Raw genomic sequence first — 23,242 nt, 5'->3', positions numbered from 1 at the left:
CTAGCTAGGCGATCGTTACGTTTTCACACCGATTGCGAATTTTTTAACCTTTTTGCTAAATGAAACCAATTTTCATTTTATTCTTCGGTTACAATAACCGAATGCGGTTGCTCCCACTAACGCATGATTGAGGAGAATAATACGGCCAATAATCTCATAATTAACCAATTTAATAATTAATGAATATAATCATATTATATTCTTACCCTATAGTTTTATATCACATATCTACGATAGTAATTTCTCCTCTACTTGATATAAATCTTATTTATATCTAATTTCCTCCAAAATATTGTATCTCATACATTTAGCCAATTATATCATATATAATTAACCAGTTCAATTATATCATATATAATCGAACTCTCTCTTGTCAATTTGAACATTTCAAACTGACCCAAACACTGATTCTCGACTTTATCCAAGCTACCCAGAGGACCTAGTGGACCTGTGGCTCGAAGCTCTAATGGTACGTAAATAGCTGACTAAACTCTTTAGCCACGAGATCCACCATCCGTTAACTGTCAGGCATTCCACTAAAGACCAACAGCTGAACTCTTCTTACCATATATATATATTTCTGTGTCCATCAGATATAACCAATCATAAGTACGATGACCTTGATGCTCTAAGTACGACTGGGCCAATTTACCGTTTTTCCCCTGTAGTTACATCTCACTCCTTATGTACCATTGATTCCTCTAATGAACAATACAATATAGTCCAACTATGTGTGAACACCTCTCGGGCCAAGAAAAGGTGTGTGGCGCCATATCGTTCAACCCCTGGAATTAGCCCTTAAGGGAGCTATCTATCTACTTACCCCTGCTTTGGGGAATGGGTGAATTCCATCTTGTGTAGATGAGTTCTCAGCTTCCAAATCAGATGAATCCCCAAAATTGTAGGTTTGAATCAACGACCTGGCCACTCGCACCCATACAAATCAAAGGACTGCCTTGAATGGCAGGAGTTCTCAACTCACTTAGGATTGAGGTCATGTTACCTTTGGTCATCCTAGTGAAGTGAAATCTCTGCCATGAACGGTGTTATATAATGAGACGTTGACACTTTGTAGTCAAGTCTTATACAAACTCTTTGTATAGGATGCCCCCGCTCGCATGTCCCCTACACGAATGATCAGGATCAGACCATCTGTGACAAGTCACAACACTTGTGACCATTCCACAAAGTGGGCCGCATCCGTAGCGTTACCAGGATAAAGTTTCCCTCCTATATCCATATACTACAGACCATTTTGATTATCATTCAAGACATGATCCACTTGTATGTCTCCACACACATGTTTGAGTTACATGCAGACAATCAGGGATTTTATGTTTATTGGTTTGTGGTAAAGCAAATAAAACATACAACTGAGCAAAATCAAGATGTGAAGTAAATATCATATATTATGCAACACAAGCGTTCGTACAAACAGTTTACAAACTACAGGACACGAGACTTTAGGGCATCAACCCCAACAATACTAACTTGACTAGTTTCGTCTATGGTAGCCCCGTGAGCTTCTGCAACATTGAAATGAACCATCATATCTAGAACATGTTCCCTGACCTTGGTTCCATCTTTCATTTGAAAGTTATAATCATACTTTATAGCCTCATGTCGTACAAAAGATGACGATTGCCCGAACATTTCATGTAAAGATGCCATAATTTCACAGGCTGTGGGCATGGCTTCATGTTTCTTGTTGAGCACATCAGATATGCTCGCTAAGATATAGGCCCTTGCCTTTTCATTCGCCCTTACCCACCTATCATAAGCATCCTAAACGCTTCGGTTTGCCGTTGAACTGGAAATAGGAGGACATTCCTCCATTAACACAAACTTCAGATCATCAATTACTAATATTGTGTTTAAATTTGACTTCCAGATGGAATAACTCTCTCTATTAAATTTGTCAGAAGCAAGAAGTTGTATTATTGAGTTTGTCATTTCTAAAAAATTTAAACAAATTCTATTAACCTTGTGCATCTTAATCCAATGTTAGCAAAAAAACTAATAAAGTACCCATATATCTTTATTTATTTGCAAGATACTATAGTGAGTTAGAATAAGTGCTACCTGAGGTAGTTAAATACTCCTTTACTAAATTTTATAAGATAACAACCTATTTTAACTATTAAAACAAGTTGTTAACCTAAGTGAGTATGTTGTTTTATCTTTGTTATGGATTTTAATGTCTAATTTAATTTTATAACAACTTACAAAAAATAGACATACTAAACATCCAAAACATAGATCAAAGGTATTCAATATTTAACATAACCTTTATATTAAAACAATTAAAATCCTATACATGCATACTATACATTATAACATTTTATAACATACTTTCAATGCATGTAACTTGGTGGATTTTAATTCTACATGGCATACTGTATGCACATACAAGATTTATTTAATTATAACATACATCAAATGCATAAATAACTAAACAAAAAATTGATATGGTTTTAGTTTTGGCATTTCCAAGAAAACAAAGGCCTAACTATTACATAAAACAGCAAAAACCAACTTCAAAGACCTTCTGGACCGCTCGAATCACCTTGAACCGGGCAAAACCCATCAAGTATCAGCAAGTAATGAATACCATCGAGAAGACCACCCAGCATCGAGTATGACATCAAGCATCATCGAACATCGAGTATTTCACAAAACACCATCGAGTAGACGCCATCGACCATCGAGTGAGGCATCATACATCGAGCAACGAGTATTTCATGAAATATCATCGAGTATACGCTTCGAGACCATCGAGTATGGCATCGTGCATCGAGTATTTCATAAAATATCATCGAGTAAACGCATCGAGTACCATTGAGCATGGCATCGTGCATCGAGTATTTCATGAAATATCATCGAGTATGCCATCGAGCATTCCATCGAGCATCAAGTATGTGGCAGTGATTTGAAATTTCCAGTTTTTGCTGCTCGACCTTCTTCACTTATTTCTTCAATTACATCTTAATTGCAACTCTAATGACTCCAAACGAATTATAAACACTTAAACACACATTAAGGCCCATCAAACAAGAGCCAATTACAAGAGCTACAACATAATTGAAAAGATTTAAATGCCAAAACACTGGAAAAAATCATATTAGTTCATCATTTTCACACAATTTATGAAAAACACCCACCAAACTCATATTAATGATAATTGAATGCTTACATCATACTCTGATACCAATTGATAGAGTAAAATAGCATGCAGCAGAGAAAATCAAAATCAATAAGCACTCTAATTATACTTAATTTGAGTTGAAAAAATGCTTCAAAATAACTATTACAAAAGAGGGTTTGCTGAACACAATACCTTTTGATGAAACCTCTTCAAAAACCAGCTGAGCTCCATGTAAAGATGTTTCAATCTACAAGTAGACCACCACGAAGATCTTCTCTACTATTCTCTTGCAAGGATTGTGTGGTGGAAACACTGAATTGAGTTGGTTTTGATGAAGACTGAATAGGGTTTGGAAAGGGTTTTGAATTTTTTAGAGTTTTTGAAGAAGTTCTGAATGCTTAGCCTAATCATTCAGCCCAACACTTTAATTTATAAAGCTTTCATCATGCAAATTCAAAGCTTGTGTGAATGTCAGCTCCTTCTTCATGGATTAAATGGAATTGGATGAATAAGGTGCTTGCACCATAGTGGAGATTTCTAACTTTTGGAAATTTCCACTTTGTATTTTCAAAATTTGTTTTCAAAATTGATTTCTAAAATCAATAAATAAAATAATTTATTTGTTTATTACTTTTATAAAAATTAATTCAATTAATTAATTTTAAACAAAACTAATTAATTAAACATTTTAATTAATTTTGTTAATTTAATATCTAATATTAAATTAATAAAATACCAATTTCACTACAATAAATTTAATTTCATATAATTAATATTTAAATCATAATTAAAATATTAATTGATTCTCAAATTTCATTTAATTTCGATAAAATTAAATATTTCAATTGTATCAAATACAATTAATAGAAACCCTAACTGAATTTGAACATTTCAAATTCTAAACCCTAATATCAAATCTCATCAAGATTACTCAATTACTAATCCAAATTACAAGCTAGTAGAGGGACCTTATGGACCTACAGATCATGAGGTCCAATGATTTATAATTAATTGGTTAACCTCTTTAAACCGAATTAATGACTATTCGTTAACTACCAAGACATTCCATTATAACTTGATAGTTGCACTCTCCTCACTGTAGATATATTTCTGTCCATTTAACCATATTCGGTAAGTCAATCTTTCGCAGGTCGTTCGTATTTACAACTGGGTCAAAGATTACTATTTTACCCCTGTAAATACATCTTGCTTCTTAAGCTTCTACTAATCCTCCATAGAACAATTTATTTATAGTCCAACTTATAAATCATAACCTTCTCTTCCATGAGAGGGGCGGGGCCCTATTGTTCAAGACAAGACACCAGCGCTTAAGAGAACAACCCATCTGCTAACCCAAAATCGGGTAGGAGTGAATTCCATATTGCAAAACTATGTCCCCAACTATCTATCTGGTCTTATCCCCAAAATAGAAGACTTATTGAGCAGTGATGTTGGACTACTCTCACATATGTAGATCAAAGGATAATCCCGAATAAATAAGAGTTCATAGTTAGTTCAGGATTAAGATCGAATTACCCTAGGTCATTTGAGTTTGAGATAGTCAATTTTAACAGTAAACGATTGTTATAAAGAAAAATGACTATTTTGAGGTCTGGTCTTATGCAAACTCATTGCATAGGATGCCTCCACTCACATGTCTACACATGAATGATTTTTGGATCACATCATTTGTATCAGTACACAAAGCCATCCAATAGTGTCACTAGGATGAGGTACCCAATCTCATCTGTATACTTATAGATCATTTTGACTACATACGAAAACTTGATCATCTTTTATGTCTCTACATAAAGTTAAAGTATTCATGTTATAACCATGGATTTGTTTATTGGATTTTCATAAAAGAATGCAATATCAATAATAATTGAATAAAATATTCAATGACATTTTTATTGATAAATAGAATATGTTAACAACATTTACGAACTGGAGTCTAAGACATTCCCAACACAAGGAGATCACCACCTCTAGTGGGTATCTACTTACAGGTAGAGGTAACTATCACTATCATAAACATAACATACATCTTAATACATAGTCCCACAAACATGCAAAGTCCATCATGCTCAATGTTCATCTAGCAAATCATATAACCAAAATAATTTAGTTCATGTTTGCACTCACAACTTGCTTTAAAACATGATCAAGATCAGCTTATTTATCCTCACGTATCTCGATGCAAACAGTTTTAGAATCCTCAAAATTAATCTTAAGTTTATCGTCTGGCACAAAAACAATTCCAATAGTAAGATTACTTCCCTAAAAAATTTGGTCACAAATTTTAATCCAAGTAATTAATTTTTAAATCATTTGGAAGTCTTGTATCAACCCTATAGCATAAATTACTAATTTTAATTTAGCAACCATGACCTAAAATAATAAGTCCAAAATTTAAATTAATCCTTTGGTGTCTAAATCCAATTAACTAAAATAATCCAAATGTCCCCAATTTAACTTTACCGAAATTGTGGCTTGGTCCTAAATTAATTCCAAAACCAAACTTGTTGGCGAACCTAAACATAAAATAAAAACCCACATTTAATAACTTAATTTTCCACAATTACTCTTAATCCAAAAAGGAAATCAAATCAACTAATCACCCAAAACCGTGCCAAAACCAATCCTTTGGAACACCGGACAAAACGCTTTGACCTTAAAATTCTTCCAAAGCTCGAATCTAGGTATTCGATATAAGTCAAGAAAAAAACCCAAAACTCCACTTTAACCCTTAATCAATACCCTGACTCCCAATGCTTACAATCTGACGATTGGTGGTGGTGGCTCAGGCATGTGGTCGTCGACGTAGACAGAACGGTGGTGCAACTAGCATTCGATGGTTGATGGTGGATCTTTTGTGCGTGGGTTAGAGAGATGGTGTCTAGAGATAGAAAATGAAATAGAGAAAGTTCAAAGGATAAAGGCTCTACTAGATGCTCAATCGAAGGCGGCGGCCAACGTACGTCAGACTCCAGTGATCGATGAATAGTAGCACAGTTGTGGCGGTCATTGATCGAATGAACTATTGTAATTCCAAATCCTTCAATTTAATCCAAAATTCCAAATCCCCCAACCTACGTCCCACCTATTGAAATTAAATTGAATTACCTTAACCCAAATAATTTAATTATAGCCTCAAAACAGAAAATGACACCCAAATAATTTAAGATAATTAAATTAAAAAATTACATCAAAATTTAGGTTGTTACAAACTAGCTGCGGTGTTCAAAAATACCTCATTGATGTTGGACTCTAAAGATGGGCTCATGTATATTAATGTGGAATTAGGTATGATCAGATCACCATGAATATTGCTGAATGCGTAAATGCAATATTGAGGAATGCTCGATTTATACCAGTTACTATACTATTGGACCATATAAGAGTCCTTCTTCAAAAGTGATTCTCAAAGCGTCGAATAATTGCTTCAATGTGTAAAACAATTTTTCAAACCATGGAGATGAAATTATTAAGGTTGCAAACCAACTGTCATGAAGGTACATCATGCAACCAATTGATCAACATGATCTTGGGATATTGGATGACTATTTGAACCTTTGTGTAAATTTGAATGCAAAGACGAGACTACTACGTGATCTTTTGCTCGCATGCAATTGTTGGTTGTATAGTGAGAAACATTAATGCTTTACATTTTATGATCTAACGCATACACTATAGATTCTTGGTTGGCAAGTTATGCAGAATCAATATTCCCACTAAGTCATATATTTAAGCAAAAAATATCTTAGAATTTCAATGACGGAAGAATATTGCCTCTGCAAGTTGTTGGAGTTAGTTGGTCATTAAACTATCCGAGTACCATCAAATGGTGAGACAGTAGAGACAAGTTCACAAATTATATATTCAAGAAATGATCAAAATATGTTTGTCTAAACATAAATAACAGAATATGACTTAACTTGGCCTTAATTATAGATATTGTTTTTGTAAGATGATAACAAATTAAAGTAAATGGAAAATAATCACCCCTACAGATCTTCGAAACCCTAACATTTCAATCTATAAAACGAAAAATTACTTCAATAAATCGGAAAGGATTAATGACAATAGTATACCTTTAATTTATATGAAATGAAATGCTAACAAATTGGTGTAGAAGGCCGAAAACTTATGATTTTTAAAGAGTTTGGCGCGAGGGTGAAATCTCTTCATTTATTGAGGAAGAAAACGTTTGGGATTTGAATTAGGGTTAAAATGGTAATTTTCATTGCTGATTGAAAATTAATCTTCTAACATTTTCAAAGAATCTCAGGGTCGATCTCGACTGGGAAGGAAGAAAAGAAACTATTAGAACAATTTGTCAAAAATGTGCTAATGGTGAAAAATGAAAACTTTTTGGGTTATTTTTACAATTTTCCAAAAGAGAAAAAAAGAAAAAAGTAAAAAGAAAGCATTCTTATGTTAATTAACTTGAGAGAGAGTGAGAAATTTGCTTTGATGGAGATTTTGTAGTCTGTGAAAAACTCCTCATCCCATCTTCATCGCCTCCTCCTCTTTTCCGGATGCCATTGAAGATGCAACATTAAACTTCAAATCCACACTTTCCAGAAAAAGCTGCCCGAAACTACTCTTGCTTGCCTGGATTTCTCCGTCGTTGCTTCCGCCGCCGCCGCCGGGAAATCCAAGCCGGAGCTCCCTCTGCTCGAAATTGATCATCCTCTTCTCGATTCCATCACTCCGCCGCTCATTACTCTTCGAATTCCTCTGTGCTTTCCTCTATTTCTCTTGTTTTTCTTATGAAAACGCTGACATCTCCCCCTTCGGTGTCAACGGAGGCTATCAGGTAATCTTTTTTTTTATGAAGATGGTTATTTAAGCTGAGATTTTAAGTTACAACTTGAAGATTTTCTGTTTTCTTGTTAAGTTGCATCTCTGGTTTGTTTCTCATATGCAGGATTCAGTACTGAACGCAATGGCGTCATTTCTGCGAATTATGTCTTTGCTTTTTCTGCCAATCTTATTTGCTGTCTCAGCCATTGGATCAGTATCTGAGAGTGCAGAAGAAGATTTCTCTGAGGACTTATTGCTTAAACCCTTGCCTGATCGCAAGGTGTTGGCGCATTTTCACTTCCAAAGCACAGCTCCTTCGTCCCGCTCTAACTCCTATGGCCGCCACCACCACCTATTCCCCAAGGCCATTTCTCAGCTGGTACCTTAGTATTTCATTATTTCCTTTTCCTTTTCAGTGCGTGTGTTTGTGTGTGATGTATCGACTCTCTTCTCCTACGCCGTTTCGATTGAGTTCCTTGAAATTTTTAGAGAAGTGATTTTTTTCTAGTTGGCTGTCGAAACATGGTCAAAATATAGTGTTACGAGGCACAATGGACATTGCTCTAATTCCAAATAATGAAAGACCTTAAAAGGGCCGGTGAATTGGGTAAAATCAAAGGCGTTTTCTGGTCTCCTTGAGCCGGGTGGTGCTTGAGTGGGGAAGTGCTATGAAGAAACAAGAATGAATTGCCGCTTAGCATTGGGAGCTCTTTACTTTCCCCACATTGAGCACTGGAAGAAGAAATGCAGAGAGTTCAGGGTTATATTTGTGCGAATTGATGCAAGGGTGTCCATGTGTAGCAGTATTTGAAAAGGGGAAGAAAGATTTTGAAAACAATTTACTTCTTTATTTGGGCAGTGTACTTAGTATTAGCCTTTTGTTTTTCGTTGGATCAAGTTTACTGGAAAAACCTTCCCTCAATAATCTGGTTTCTGTAAGAGGAGGGCGTAAAATCTTAATCCTTCAGATGTTTTCTATTTTATGCAGCGCTGGTAGTTGCTCATTGATCATTTTGGTCTGAATTGGTGTCACCTAGAGAATAATTGATCATTTTGGTCTATTTTATGCAGCGCTGGTAGTTGCCCATTCATCTCCTTACTGAGAAGAGAATAAGTGCCAGTTCCATATAAATACTTAGTAGGATTGACCAAGCATATCAGGAGGCTCGATCATGATTGAGTGCACATTTTTCCAATCCTACTATGGGTTTGTGTTGGCTTCTCTGGATAACAAGAACTTGTAGATCTTCTGAATGAGCTGAGAAGGAGATTAATAAGCGTTAAACCAATAGTTTTCATGTTTCAAAATGAAATGACCTTGATAAGCTCTTTTGTAATTATACCTCTTTGTTGATCAATTCAAATGAAGACTTTTGTCCTCAATTGGTTCGTTGGTGATGTGTCACCCCCTAATATTTTGGTTCTTGCACTAGCTATTCATATTATTATAATTTTTCTTTCGTATTGAAGGAAAAGCTTGATAAACCTGCCTAATTCTCTTTGCATGAGAAAACCATATTCAGTCTCTCTCTGATTGTTTTTTCTTTCTTTCCATCAGTTATTTTTTTTCCTTCACATCAATAAGGTCCTATGAACTAATAAATGAAATAGATGTAATTATACTAGTACTAATGCATGAATTCCTGTCAACGCTTGCAAAGTCAGATGAGCTTTGGTGGAGCATTAAAGTATAAATTGCTTGTACAGGTTCATAAATATCGAATTAAGGAAATGGAACTGTCTTTTACACAAGGTCGTTGGCGCTATGATCGTTGGGGTGGATTTGATTCGATATCAAGCAGCAATGCAAAGCCTTCGGGAGTTGAGTTGTGGGCTATTTTTGACTTTCCACCAAATGAGGTTGATGCAGCTTGGAAAAATTTAACCCATTCACTTTCAGGTCTTTTTTGTTCTTCAATCAACTTCCTGGAGTCTTCAACTTCTTATTCTTCCCCTAAATGGGGCTTTCATCCTGCTTCTGGGAGTATGAGGTATGGTACATTGCCTCGTGAGGCTGTTTGCACAGAGAATCTCACACCATGGTTGAAGCTCCTTCCATGTCGTGACAAATCAGGGCTTTCAGTATTGATGGATAGACCATCTATCTACAAAGGATTTTATCACTCTCAGAGATTGCATTTGCTGTCATCTGAATTTGAGTCGAATGCTGTGAATTCAGCCATTGTACTTGACCAGACACTCACAGTTGTTCTTCAGCCTCACAGTCACAGAGGGATTTCGGGTTATTCAACTGCAACACAATTACAACCAAGCTGGTCTCTCAGCTCAATGTTTGGAAGGAGAGTCACTGGAAGATGTGCTCTCACCAGATCTAGTAATGTTTACATTCAGCTTGACAGAGGTCTCATGGCAGAACTGCAAGTCATGCTTGGGGAACAAGAGATGTTTGCAATTACAAGAGCTAGCTCTGAAGGTTCTAGAAGCAATCCTGCTTTTGAGTTGTCAACTAATCCTGATAGAGTACACATGGAGATAAGCAGCAGGGATGACAAGCACTTATCTGTCCTTTACATGTTTATGGTAGAGGAGAATTACGATGATTCTGAACCACTTGACTTGAGATTCACATGGAAAATTCCTGTAACTTGGTCTATTCCACAAGCACCATTACATGTGACCAGGTTTTTACTGGGTAGTGGGAACGAAAGGGGTGCTATTGCCTTACAGCTAAAATCTACAAAACCAAGTAATCAGTTGATGCCTGATACTGTGATCACAGACAGCTGTAGCCTGCTTGTTAAAGTATTTCAAGTTGTTCCTTGGTATATAAAGGTGTATTATCATACTCTTCAAGTATTTATCGACGACCAACCCCATACAATTACAAATGTTGTTGAGAAGATGCAAGTTTCACCTTCTAAAGATAAGGTTTCACCAGGGGTGATGGAGATGCTCCTGAAATTTCCTTGTGGCTTGAACTCAGCTGCTCTAACCATAGAATTTGACAAGGTATGTTTAATCATTTTCCCCAACTAGTTTGAGATGATGTTGCTAATCTGACTCTTCCTCACTTTATCCTAAGAGATCTTTGAAAGGTTCAAAATCTTGGAAACATGGAACCCTACCTTGGGTAGGGTGTAAAGTAGGTGTGGTTGTTAGACACATAAACTAGCATGCCCAGGACACATACCAGCTACATGATTTGTGGTGTCCAAGTTTTTCATTGATTTTTTTTTTTTAGAGGAAATCTGGGTGGACAGGAAAAGAATGGAGGGTTTTTTCGACAACACATTGAAGACATGCTATATAACTTAGGATGCATAGAGAATGTGTTCTTTAGAGAAAGTGAAGACAGATGTTTAAAAAGATTATAGTTCATTCTCAACTATGAAATCAATAAATCATAAACCATTTTTGGGCTCTCGGTCTTGCCCCTCCTTTTGTAATATTAAATACGTTAAATTTTGAGGAAGTGCTGTTATTAGCTTTTGGTCTCTTCTCTTTATTGTCCCATGGGATTGTGCATGAAGTAAACTAATTCTGATAACATAGCAAAAATCCATTTAAAAATGGTACCTGCAAGGGTTCAGAATTGTATTAGATATCATCATCTGGATTATGCTAGATCCTATCCCATGTTCCTTAAGGTCGTCTGATTCTACCTAAAACCCCAATATAAATTACATGTCCTACTAATCACTTTTCAATCAATAAATGGTATGAATGAATTGTTCAGGTGTTAAACCAAATTCAAAACGGTAAAATTTTCAATTTAGCAATGATGTAATTTAACATTGTATTGGGGAAAGACATTTAAACTGAAACTCTTGTATTCATTTTCCATCTTTATACTGATTGTCAATGTGTTGGTTCAATTGGTCCAAACATACATGGGAGAGAGTAATAAGGATTTATATCAGCGATTAAGGTATAAGCACATTTGACTGTGGTCTACAACTTAATATGATTTAAATAGAAGAGATTGATTTTGGGATCTTCATTCATTAGAAGTTGGCTTAGATTCTTGGCTGCTTGGCTGTCTGTTTATATGTTTAAATTACAGTTCTTATCGTGTACTTCACCACTTTTAATGCTTTGGGGCTTGTGTTTTCTTTTATTAGTTGAATTACAAATTTATGGTTAAATTACTAAGTTGAGTTTCTAAATTCCTAGAGCTGTGTTAGATCCTTAAACATTAAAAAGTGTCTTGTAGGTCCTTTATTTTTCAATTGTGTTGGACACCCTATTGGGCATGTTAGACATGTGTCCATGTGTCTAGACACTTTCCTGACACAGATACTCTCCGTGCATCCCAGTCCCCAACATTGACAAAATAGACAGATTCCCTCTCCCTCACTGTAGATAAATGTGATTGGAAAAGGAAAGTTAGGGAGTGGAAATCTGTCTAAACCCCTTCCGTGTGAGTTTGGGGGAGATTTCATAAACTCCTTGCTGTTTGTTTTATTTTGTTTCCTCACCTTTCTTTTTTATGATATCTTAGTCTCTTGTGTAAAACAGAAAAAGAACATAAGTTCTGCATATAATGCTCATTGGATTTGCAAAGGATTGCTTACGTCACTTCAGTTCTAAACTTTTCCAACCAGCTGCCATTTATGCATTGGATATGGAATTTTTCCTCTTTATTAGTTTAGAGTCCCATTTCTTGTTGTATTTATTGATTGTTATTACATTTTGTCCTTCGCTAGTAATCATCTTTCGTTTGTTATTCTAGAAAACTACTAGAATTTTGTTGTTTAGAAATAGACACATTTGTTCCCTTAAACTCCATAGTAGAGATAATCTTTGATTTAGCACATTTATTGTTTAGATATCTTTTTTGTAGAGACTGAAGCGTGGGATATTTGGACTTAATGACCTCTGTTTCCCTGATGTCTTTTTAGGGTTTTCTGCACATTGATGAATATCCCCCAGATGCTCATCAGGGATTAGATATTCCATCAGCTGTAATAAGTTTTCCAGATTTTTTCACAAGCACGCAGTTTGTGGAAAATAACTCTTCGAAATCACCAATCTTGTCGAAATGGCAGGTGATGTTTCCTGTTGTATCTTGGTAGCTACTGTTCTAGTATGTGATATACGCTTTATTTGATTACTAATTCCAGTTATGAATCTGCATCCATAATGCAGGGGCAGAGTCCCATTCTGTCTTACACAGAAGTATTGCTTGTTCCTTTTACCACTCCTGATTTTAGCATGCCCTATAATGTGATCACTATCACTTGCACGGTGCTCGCATTGTATTTTGGATCTTTGCTCAATGTCCTTCGGAGGCGTGTAGGTGAAGAGGAAAGATTTATGAAGAGCAAAGGTAAAACTGAGATTTTGTAGTGTGGTCTTACTTTTCATTTTTCAATAGATGGAATTAACGCTATAAAGCACCAACACTTCTAAACTGACAAAGTGTCGTGGTCGACATACAAGCTCGCGTGTCCATTACTTTATTTTTATTTTTTTTTTGCTTTCCGACACGTCAGGGCACGTTGGTGACATGCCTAGGACATGCGGACGACACACCAAGGACGCTCCATATGCAAAAAAAAAAATTTAGAAAAATAATGAAACAAGACCCACTATCAGCAGCCCATTTTTGGGGCATTTTAAGCCAATTAAATTTAACCGTTCGGCCCAGTTTTTACACACTTTCTCCATTCTAACACTTCACCCTCAAGACTTAACCCATAGCCTAAAAAAAAAATAATAACAAAACCACTACGCTACCTCTTTTTTTCTAACTTCATTGATGGCGGTGACTTCAACTTCAAGACCCACGATCGCTGACAACTTATGCGCCTTCTCTTACTATTTTTTTTCTTTTCTCATTTCTGTTTTTTTCACTTTCGTTTTTATCTTTCTTTTTTTTTTTTTCATTTCTATTTTTCCATACTTTTTGTTAAATATATGTGTGCATATATTCACAATATGTCAAATTATGTACACATTTATTTTTGTAAAATAAATAGATAAATAGATAATGTGTCCCCAACATGTCATGTCCTACTTTTTTTGTAAATTGGCATATTGCCATGTCGATGTCGTGTCGTATTTGTGCAGTGTGTCAGTATCCGTACTTATCAATTAACAATGATAAATCCTAAGCAACTAACAACTGAGAATTAAAATGTAAAATTGTCTAAAGCTCAATTTTATGAAGATATTATGACAATATCTATAAAATACCAATATCAATAAATATTTTGTGTGGAAATAAGAAACTTATATAAAATTATTTCATATAATAGATTAGTTATAGATCTTATTGTTAGTATTTATAGATTAGTAGTATTTATATTTGAAATTGTTGAGACTGTTCTTGACGTTTTAATATTTGATTGATAGTTTTTACAGTTGACCCTTAATATTAATATCAAATATTGATTGTTGAAAATATAAAAGTGGCCATGGATGTTTGATTTCCCTGGTAATAATAGATGATACACAATCAAAAAATGAAATCCTTCTAGAAAACTTGTTTCACCCTCTCGTCTCATTTTCTCCCGTCTATATTTGATTTTTTTAAAAAGTTGGTTGTCTCCTTCTAAACCCTTGAATTCATGCTTAAACTGACATTTTTAGGTTGTCTTTGAACTCGTTCTTTACTTGTGTTTCTTTCTTGGGGCAGGAACGAAAAAGTTTCATGTTTCGCACCTTGTATCGAAGTTGTTGGCCAAACTTAGAGGAAGACAGTGGGAATCCTCCAAGTCACGATCACCTTCTTCAATGTCCAACTCAAAGTCAAAGCTGCTGTTTAAAGTCATTTTGGTAGCTGGGCTTGCTGCTGCTTGGCAATATTATTTTGGATGAGGTATTTGAGAATTCAAGGTCTGATGTTAAATGTACCATAGTTGTCAATTAGATCTTTCTTGATGTACATTGTGATTTCTTTTCTAACTATACCCCTAATTTTGTTGCAAGGGTAAATTTACACACTAGTCTGTTTGGATATAGATCATTTTCCCCGAGTATGACATTTTCAGAATACAAATGTAGGGCTTGTTTTGTTATGGTTATTTATTGGCATTTTAGATCATTCAAAGTGGCAAAGAAAGAGGAGAGATTGATTTCATATTGTTTATCTATGGTGACTCTCTATAATAGTATTGTAAATTGTAAATAGGCTATATAAATTTTTCTTAATATGTCGTTTTCAATTTCATCTCTAAACCGTTATAGTTAGAATAATATTATGACGGTGTTAAATTTTAAAGTGGTAGTTTTAAAGTGAGGTGACAAATTGTTATCATAATAATACATATTAATATAGTTTAGTTTATATTCATGTTTAACTTAGTGAATACAATACATTACAGATAAAAGAGGATCGATGAGATATTTTCAACTTGCGACTTTGCAAGCAAGGTTTGGAATAAGCTTCTTACTGCTATGGCTACTATTATCAACATTTCTACTTTTTCTATGCTGATGGACCATCCCTTTCAGGAAGATAATAATCTCTTGGTTTAGGTTGTTAGAGCATTTTTGTGATCTTTATGGATTCAAAGGACATCATCCTACCTTGTAACAAATTCCTCTCATTTGATAGGTTATATAAATTGGCTTTTATATGAGCTTTCTATTAGGACCTCGTCGATAACCTTCTTTTTACCCATTTTCTGTTCTTGTTCCTCATTATTTAAGAAATAGACTTGTTTGATAAACATTCCGTTTCTTGTTTCCAAAATTTAAAAACGTTTCTAAAAATTTGAGAGATTTTTGGAAACTAGAAAAACTAGTTCCGTTCCTCCCTCGCTCTGTTTCTTCGCTTCGTGTTTTAGGCTTCATCGACACTTTCTTCTCAACAAACTTCCTTTAATCTCTCAAGCTAAGGTGCCCACACGAGGTATCAATCTTTTGTCTTCTTCTTTTGACTGTGTTATCTCCGTAGGTATCCATCTCAACGGTGGTCATGATTTCAGCCACCGCAGACTGAATTTAGTTGGTTTTTTCTTAATCGCCTGTGTTTTTAGTTTTGGGCAAGTAATGACCATCATATGCGTTCTTTCCATGGGAAAAGGGAAGAAAAATCATGTATTCTTTGAGATACTTTTGTAGGAGTCGTTCAAATCGGTGGGTGAAGAAGTGATTAGACTGGGAGTTTCCTGGAAATAGTGAATGATGATGCTATAATACAAGAAAAATCATGCTCTCTTGAGTTACTTTTGTTGGAGTTGCTCAAGTCGGTGGGTGAATGTATAGACTATGTTCAATACACCGTGTTATCTCCACTTAGAAAATAGATTTTAGCCTCTGTTGGAAAAGGGAAGAAAAATCATGTACTTACTACTTTGAGTTTATATTATTCATCATCTCTCCCAATCTATTTTATCAGTTGAATGCCCAAACTTCAGGCAAACTGTAATACATACAACCGTGGTGGCTGTTTATTAGATTACATTTGACTTGATTACGGCTTGTTCTACGTTAGGTGGACAAGAAATTCTTTTCTTTCTGAAAAACTACATGCTCTCTTCTGAAAATTGCCGCCTTGTTTAAACTCGGTAAATAAAATCTCGTGATAATTCGAGGACATGAAGCTTTTTTCTTCCTCACTTCAAAAACAGAAACAAAATGAAAAATGTTATCAAATGAGTTCTTATTGTTTTTTTCTGCATGAGCAGTGTGCACAGTAGGCTAGCTCGTGCCCCAAATTCGGCCATTTTCCTTTTCTTCTGTTCCCAAAAAAAAGAAAAAAGAAAAAAGAAAAAAAAAACTCTCTGTGAGCTCTCACTTGGTAGAATAAAAATGTGGAGCCCTTTGAAGGTAAGGTTATTCCACATTGGAAAATATTTAAGGTCATTTGGAATTTGTTTTCCAGGTTCTTCCCTTTTGTTTATAACTAAAGGTATTGAAGAGATGAGAGACAGACAAAATTCTATGAAGAAATCAATTAGAATCATCCTTTGTTTTTTGGCATGAACAAAATATTTGGCAACGATGTGAAATCTTCATTTCATCAGATTTTCTATATGACCTTAAATTTACCTTAGAAGGAAAAACTGGACTAAGATGGTGAACAAAACTACAATTCTATATCAACCGATGGATTTACATATTGAGAATCACCATGGAACACAGAAAACATCTTCTTCATATTTACAAACCTCAACGATCAAAAGAAGAAAAAGTTGAGAAATAGGATGCAGTGACTTGAGGAAACCATCTGTTCATCTACTTCTCTTACATAAAGCAGAAACAAGTGTTTCTTCTTCTCTCATCCTTTTCATATTACTATTGAAGCTACACGAATATGCCATCCATTGGGCAACATTGGCTGCATCGCTTACTCCTCCATCTGATAATTCGTCAAAACCTGCATTATATTACAATCATTCGAGGGTCAAGAAGACGAAAGGATAAAACACTTAGCAAACTGTTAATATATGGAAAAGCCACCACAAAACTAGTCTTAATTAAGTACCCGATTTGGTTTCGTTTAACTTCAATTTCTTGAGTAAGATGACTTATTCCATGTTTTGTTTTCTTTTGTAACCATTGGGAGCAAATTTGGATGCTGGAGAGTCCATATGTTTGCTTCCTGTATTAGATCAAGCGAGATAGTAGTTTCAAACTCAGTTGAGCTCCAAAGGTTGCCCTTTTTCCCTCATTAGTTTGTTTATATTATAAAGTTAATCTAATTCCTGAGCTTCTAGTGGATGTAAAGATAACTCCTGAGTAGTGGCCACCAACGCTCTAAGTTCTTTATCAAACTCATGTGCTTTATTTCCCATCCTCACGATAGTTTCTTAAACTTCTAGTTTAGTCCTTTTATTCTAAAAAGTTACAAATAACTATTTTAAACTTTGGATTAAGCTTCTTTTTAGTCCCTACTACTCATGTTAGAAGAATTCAAGTCAGAAAATAAGCCAAAAATTAAACACAGATGAAAATCATTCCAATTATTTTTCTTCCATACAGTATTAATGGTTTTACCTAAGTCCATATACTTCATCTTTTTGTTCTTGACCAAGTTGCTTTCTGGTTTTATCCTTACATTAACGTTGTCATCTTCTTCATCAGCCTTGCAACAATCTCCACTCACAATTTCCTGATGCCCATGAGCTCCTAAGGAGAGAAACAAAAAAGAAAAAGAAAAAATCACAACCTAATAAACCCTAAACAGAAACCAAAAGGGAGAAGAGAATGAAGAGAACTCACTCTTGACGCCAAGTTTAGAGAGCTTTCCATCAACAAGGAGAGCATCGTTGTCGGAGCTCCCAATTGGGAGGCGTTTAGTAGAAAAGAAAGAGAGAAGCGAGTTCCAAGTAACACAGGAGACGAGATCGAGGCCGCGGCTGAGGAAGTGGCCATTGAGCTTCAGCGATGAAGGGTCGAGGCCGAAAATGGCGGCTATGGAGCCGATATCGACGCCGTGGTCGTCAGAAGCGAGGAACGGAGCAATGGTGGAGAGTGAAGGGCAAAATAAATGGATGGTTCTGAGTTTCTGGGCTGTCTTCTCCATTGAAATCTCAAGCTCCTCCAAATGGGTATTTTCATTTGTTTGTTTGTATAGTGATGGCGAGGGAGTGTGTTGCGGATTTTGCTTCCGAATTGTCTCTGGAAGTGTCTCGGACTCTCGGGCCTTTGCGGAGACAGTACATGACATAGCTCTTCTATTTTTTTTTTTAAAAAAAAAAATTAACTAAATGGAATTTGCAATGGTGACCTTTTTAAATTACTGTATGGCAGCCTGTCACTCATTTTTATTATTTTATAAATATGGTAAAATTTTTAAATCTAAGATTTTATTTATTGTTTATTCAAAAAAAAATTTCTTATTTCACCATATTCTATTTTTTTCCCTCGTGTTTTCAGTCTCTCTCCCTTACGATTTATTTTTTATGCAATTTAAGAGATTTTTCTTCCTTTTTCCTTCTATTTTTTCATCCTCCCGCGAAATCCTTCATCGATATTTACAAGTTTATCTTTTGTTTTTTATTTGATTTCTATGATATTCATCTTGTTGCAAAATCCTTCAATCTCTTTGATTATTTCAATTTATTTCCTTTCCTTTTTGTTTCGATTTCTTCATCGCCTTCACTGTCTTGCTCCTACATTCAAAAAATTCTTCGGCTTATTGATTATCGGTGGCATTACATGTTTTTCCCTCTTTTCAATATTTTTTTTCTTTTGTATTTTTAGGATTTGGTAGTTGAACAGGCTTTGATATATTTTCTCTGTTTTTTTGAGATATTTTGTAATAAGTTAAGTTGTAGTGATCAACATCATAATATGGAAGGTAGTTTTTTGTTTTGTTTTTTTTAATGTTATTTTCTTTCTTATTATATTACCATATATGGGAAAAGAAACATTTGGCAACAAATTGAAGGTTTGGGTATAAATATGGTACAACAAATTAGGAGAGAAAGACTACGTGTCAAATAATATTATAATTTCCAGTAAATCAGATTTGGTGTATTTTGATTTCCCTCCTCTAGTTTGTTGAAATTTAATGCGTTTTTGTTAGTTGATTGAAGAAATAAAGTGGGAATTGTTATTTGAAGTAGAATAGTGGGAGTGCATTTTTTAAGACTTGTTAGATCATTTTTCAATACTTTGTATGAAATAACAATTAGATTCTTTCCCAACTTTTTTTTTTCCATTTTCAAATCAACGGCCTTAATCAACTACCTTACCTGATTGTTGTAATCAGACAATAATCAGGTAGCAATTAGTATCACTTACAATTTGACAACCATTATTATATAGTCATCTGTATCATTGACAATAAGTATTAGATAGTAATCAGACGACAATCATATAGCAATTGGTATCATTGGCAATGAAAAAACATTTCATATCAAATAGCAATCAAACAACCATTAGATAACAAATCAGTATAAGATAGCAATTAGATAACAATTAGTATTAAATAGCAATCAAACAGTAAGACAATAATCAATATCATTGACAATTAGTATATCATATAGTAATCAGATAACAATCATATAACAATAAATATCAAATGAAAATCATATAGGGATTTTCCATGTTTGCAAAAAACCATAAATTAGGGACACGCTCCAAATTTTCAATTTATTTTCTATTAAAGTTGCAATTGCCCTTATAGTCGAGTTTTTAAGATTGCACAAAAATACATGAAACCTCATTATATATATACATATGCATACATGCATATATATATATATATATGGTAGAATAATAATAATAATTTTAATGAAAACATAAAATGACGTTTTATAATAATGATAATAATAATTTTAGTAAATCACATTCAATTTAGGCAATAACATTTTATGTTTTCATGAAAATTATTATTATTTCTCTACCATATATAAATATACATAAAATGAAGTTTGATGTTTCTTTTGGGCAATCTTAAAAACACTGACTACAACCTACACTACAGATTCTATATTTTAGAGAGGAGGTTAGTCTGTCTAGCCGTTATACTTTTGTTTGGTTAACTCATTGAAATGATGTATTTGACAGAGTTGAAGACGTCCTTGATTTTGAGGATGATGAGTGAAGGGGAGATTTTGGGTTGGAAACACTCTCATGAAATTTATATACTACTTATCTAAACTACTCAAGATTTGGAGTAGTTAATAGAGGTGTTCAGATGACCCGACAACTCGAACAATTTGGACTACCCAACTCAAATTAAAAGGGTTGGGTTGGGTTAGTTTAGTTTAAAATTTGGGTTGGGTTGGATTATTTTTATTTTTATTTTTTGTATTTTCCGGTTTGGGATTTTGAAAAATTCGAATTGACCCAATCTAACCAGAATTTCTAATATTAATATTAAAAAATATATATTTAATATTAATAATATATATATATCTTTTTTTAGATTTTCTTCTTCTTCAAAGTTCAATCTTCTCCACATCTCCTCTCAAACTCATTCACATTCACCTTCAAGGCTTCAAGCAAGACCTCAACAACTCAACTTCTGTCTCTGTCATTCCGTCGCCACCTGTCCGTCCCCGGTCATCTTGACTCTCCGTGTCCGACTGTCCGTCTCAGATGTTAGCTTTAGAGCTTCAATCAAACCAAATATTTTGATGATAACGAACTCAGATTTTTTGTACTAACATTTTCAGTACTTCAGAGTCACTATCTTGTAGAGCTCAGAAAGACGATTCCAACGCAATTTGAATCGCTCAAATCGGAGTTTAAACGAGAAAGTTATAAGCAAAAGAAGATTGGAGAGGAAATCCAACGTGGTAGTGACACGTGGCACCTTGCTGACGTGGCATCCGACGTGGCACACAAACTGTCAATATTGATGATGTGGCGGATGATGTGACGCTCCAACCGGTCACCTTTTGATGACGTGGCACATGATGTGGCAGTGACGTGGCGACCGTGGACGAATGAGATAATGATAAGTGGCGGTCACCCAGCTTCACGCGCATGCGCCGCACGTGCCTACGGTTTCTTCACAAAATGCGGCAAGTGACACTCAATCTCCTCCCCTGTGTGCGTGGTGCTCATATCATCTGACCATTTTTTATTTTCATTTTTATTTTCTTATTTTCCTTTAATTTTCTGATCCAATTTTCTCCAAATTCTCACCAAATTTCAGCTTTTTCAAATTTGATTTCCTTCCTAAATTTTCATCCTTCAAATTCTTTTTATTCTCAAAATCTCAATAATTCCAATCTTTCAAAATTCCTTTTCAAATCCTTTCCTTTTCTATTTTTATTCAATCTCCACCCTTCATTTGCAATCATTTCCAATGGCCAAAACTTATCCCTCTCACCTATAAATTCGACTTGATTTTACTCTTCATTGACACACCAAAAGCTATCAAGTCTTAAGCTCTCAATTCTCTCTACTCTCAATTTCTTGTCCTCCTTACTCCTAAATTGGCCTAGAGTTATTTTTGTGAGTTTTTTTTCTAAGTGCTTAACTTGTGTATTTAGCCTTCAAGAGGTAATATTGTGAGTTTTTCTTTTAATTTTTGGGAATTGTATTAAGGTGTGGGTACACCTTGGATTGTGAGAAAAAGAAATTGGTTTGATCCTAAACCAGTAAAAAGAATCTTGGATTTCTCTTTAGCCTAGAAAAAAGAGGGTCGTGTGTCGGTTTGGTCCCCACCTGCAGGAGGATCACTTAGTGAAATATCCAAGAAGAAGTCTTGGAGAGTGGAGTAGGCAATTTGCGGAACCACTATAATTACCGATGTTTTCTCTTCCTCTCTCTTTTTTATTTCTTGTTTTCAAATTTTTTGCTTCTTGTCTTAGTTATTTTTTTAATCTTTCCAATTGCATGATTTAATTTTTAGTGTGTTATTTAAATTTATCCTTGATTAAATTGTCTTTAAATTTGAAGTTATCATAGCTTGCATGATTTAAGTTTTGTCTTTCATAAATTTTCTTTAATCAAATTAGTGGATTAATATTGTTTGAAGATAAAATTATTTTTTTAAAAAAAAAAATTGGTAGTCAACCCTATTCACCCACTCTAGTGTTATTTAGATCCTACAATTGGTAATAGGTAGCTCGATTTTCTTATTTAAAAAAGGTTTTGTATTTTGTTTTTGATTTTACCTTCTGTTTTTTTTAAATCTTATTAAATCTGAAATTTTTCTAATTTTTGCAAAAAGTTTGAAAATTTGAGTTTTAAAAACGGTTTTTCATTAGAATTTTTTTTGACTTGAAAATTGGTTATTAAAACCTTTTTTTTCTACTTCTTAATCTTTGAAATCTTTTTTATTAAAATCTAAATTTTGGAAAAGTATTTCTCTTTACAAAAATCTTTTAAAAAAAATTATTATATTCTCTTCCTCTTTCGAAAAACTTAATTGTTCGAGCTTATGACAACTATTAGAATAAATGGGTATGGTGAAGGTCAATCTACCACTAGGTCACCTTTGTTTGATGGAAATAATTATGCTTAGTGGAAAAACTAGGATGAGAATTCATTTGATTTCTATTGACTATAATCTATGGGAATTTTTTTTTAATGGTTCTTTAATTCCTACTAAGATAGTTGATAATAAAGATATTCCTAAGGAAGAAAAAAAGGTTTAATGATGAAGATAAAAAAAAGTTTTCTATTAATGCTAAAGCCATGAATTGTCTGTTTTGTGCTTTATGTCCTGATGAGTTTAATCGAGTCTCTGTATGCAATTCTGCTAAAAAAATTTGGGATATGCTTGAAGTAACTCATGAAGGCACTAATCAAGTTAAAGAGTCAAATATTAGCATGTTAGTTCATAATTATGTATTGTTTAAAATGGATGCAAATGAAACTATACCTGAAATGTTTACTAGGTTCATGAATATTGTTAATGCTTTGAAGGGATTAGGAAAATCTTATACCACCTCTGAAAATGTGAGAAAA

The 23,242-nt window shown here is 34.3% G+C and overlaps 2 protein-coding genes across 7 annotated transcripts; one reads left to right on the top strand and one right to left on the bottom strand.

Moving 5' to 3' along the window:
* Nucleotides 1–7,576: 7,576 nt before the first annotated feature.
* LOC120085716 (GPI transamidase component Gpi16 subunit family protein) lies at nt 7,577–18,608 on the top strand. Of its 3 annotated transcripts, none has more exons than XM_039041872.2 (7): nt 7,577–7,967; nt 8,079–8,333; nt 9,662–10,924; nt 12,817–12,963; nt 13,064–13,244; nt 14,556–14,738; nt 17,951–18,608. In XM_039041872.2, the coding sequence occupies exons 2-6, from the start codon at nt 8,097–8,099 to the stop codon at nt 14,735–14,737; spliced, it is 2,010 nt and encodes a 669-aa protein (XP_038897800.2). In that variant the 5' UTR covers nt 7,577–7,967; nt 8,079–8,096; the 3' UTR covers nt 14,738; nt 17,951–18,608. The 3 variants fall into 3 exon arrangements, with proteins under 3 accessions (XP_038897800.2, XP_090174265.1, XP_090174266.1); XM_090318139.1 differs by lacking the exon at nt 17,951–18,608 and adding an exon at nt 15,244–15,593; XM_090318140.1 differs by lacking the exons at nt 14,556–14,738; nt 17,951–18,608 and adding an exon at nt 13,411–13,919.
* On the bottom strand, nt 16,944–19,185 carry LOC150033767 (uncharacterized). Of its 4 annotated transcripts, none has more exons than XM_090318142.1 (4): nt 18,089–19,185; nt 17,864–17,995; nt 17,352–17,468; nt 16,944–17,243 (listed from the first exon to the last, which is right to left on the bottom strand). In XM_090318142.1, exons 1-3 carry the CDS (start codon nt 18,534–18,536, stop codon nt 17,395–17,397), a joined length of 654 nt encoding a protein of 217 aa, XP_090174268.1. In that variant the 5' UTR covers nt 18,537–19,185; the 3' UTR covers nt 16,944–17,243; nt 17,352–17,394. The 4 variants fall into 4 exon arrangements, with proteins under 4 accessions (XP_090174268.1, XP_090174267.1, XP_090174270.1 ...); XM_090318143.1 differs by having other exon boundaries at nt 17,001–17,243; nt 17,925–17,995; XM_090318141.1 differs by lacking the exon at nt 17,352–17,468.
* Between the last annotated feature and the right edge of the window lie 4,057 nt (nt 19,186–23,242).

The sequence above is a fragment of the Benincasa hispida genome, chromosome 9 (assembly GCF_027475165.1).
Source record: "Benincasa hispida cultivar pf3 chromosome 9, pf3_genome.v1.1, whole genome shotgun sequence".
Lineage (NCBI taxonomy): Eukaryota > Viridiplantae > Streptophyta > Magnoliopsida > Cucurbitales > Cucurbitaceae > Benincasa > Benincasa hispida.
This window is presented reverse-complemented; position numbering and strand designations above follow the sequence as displayed.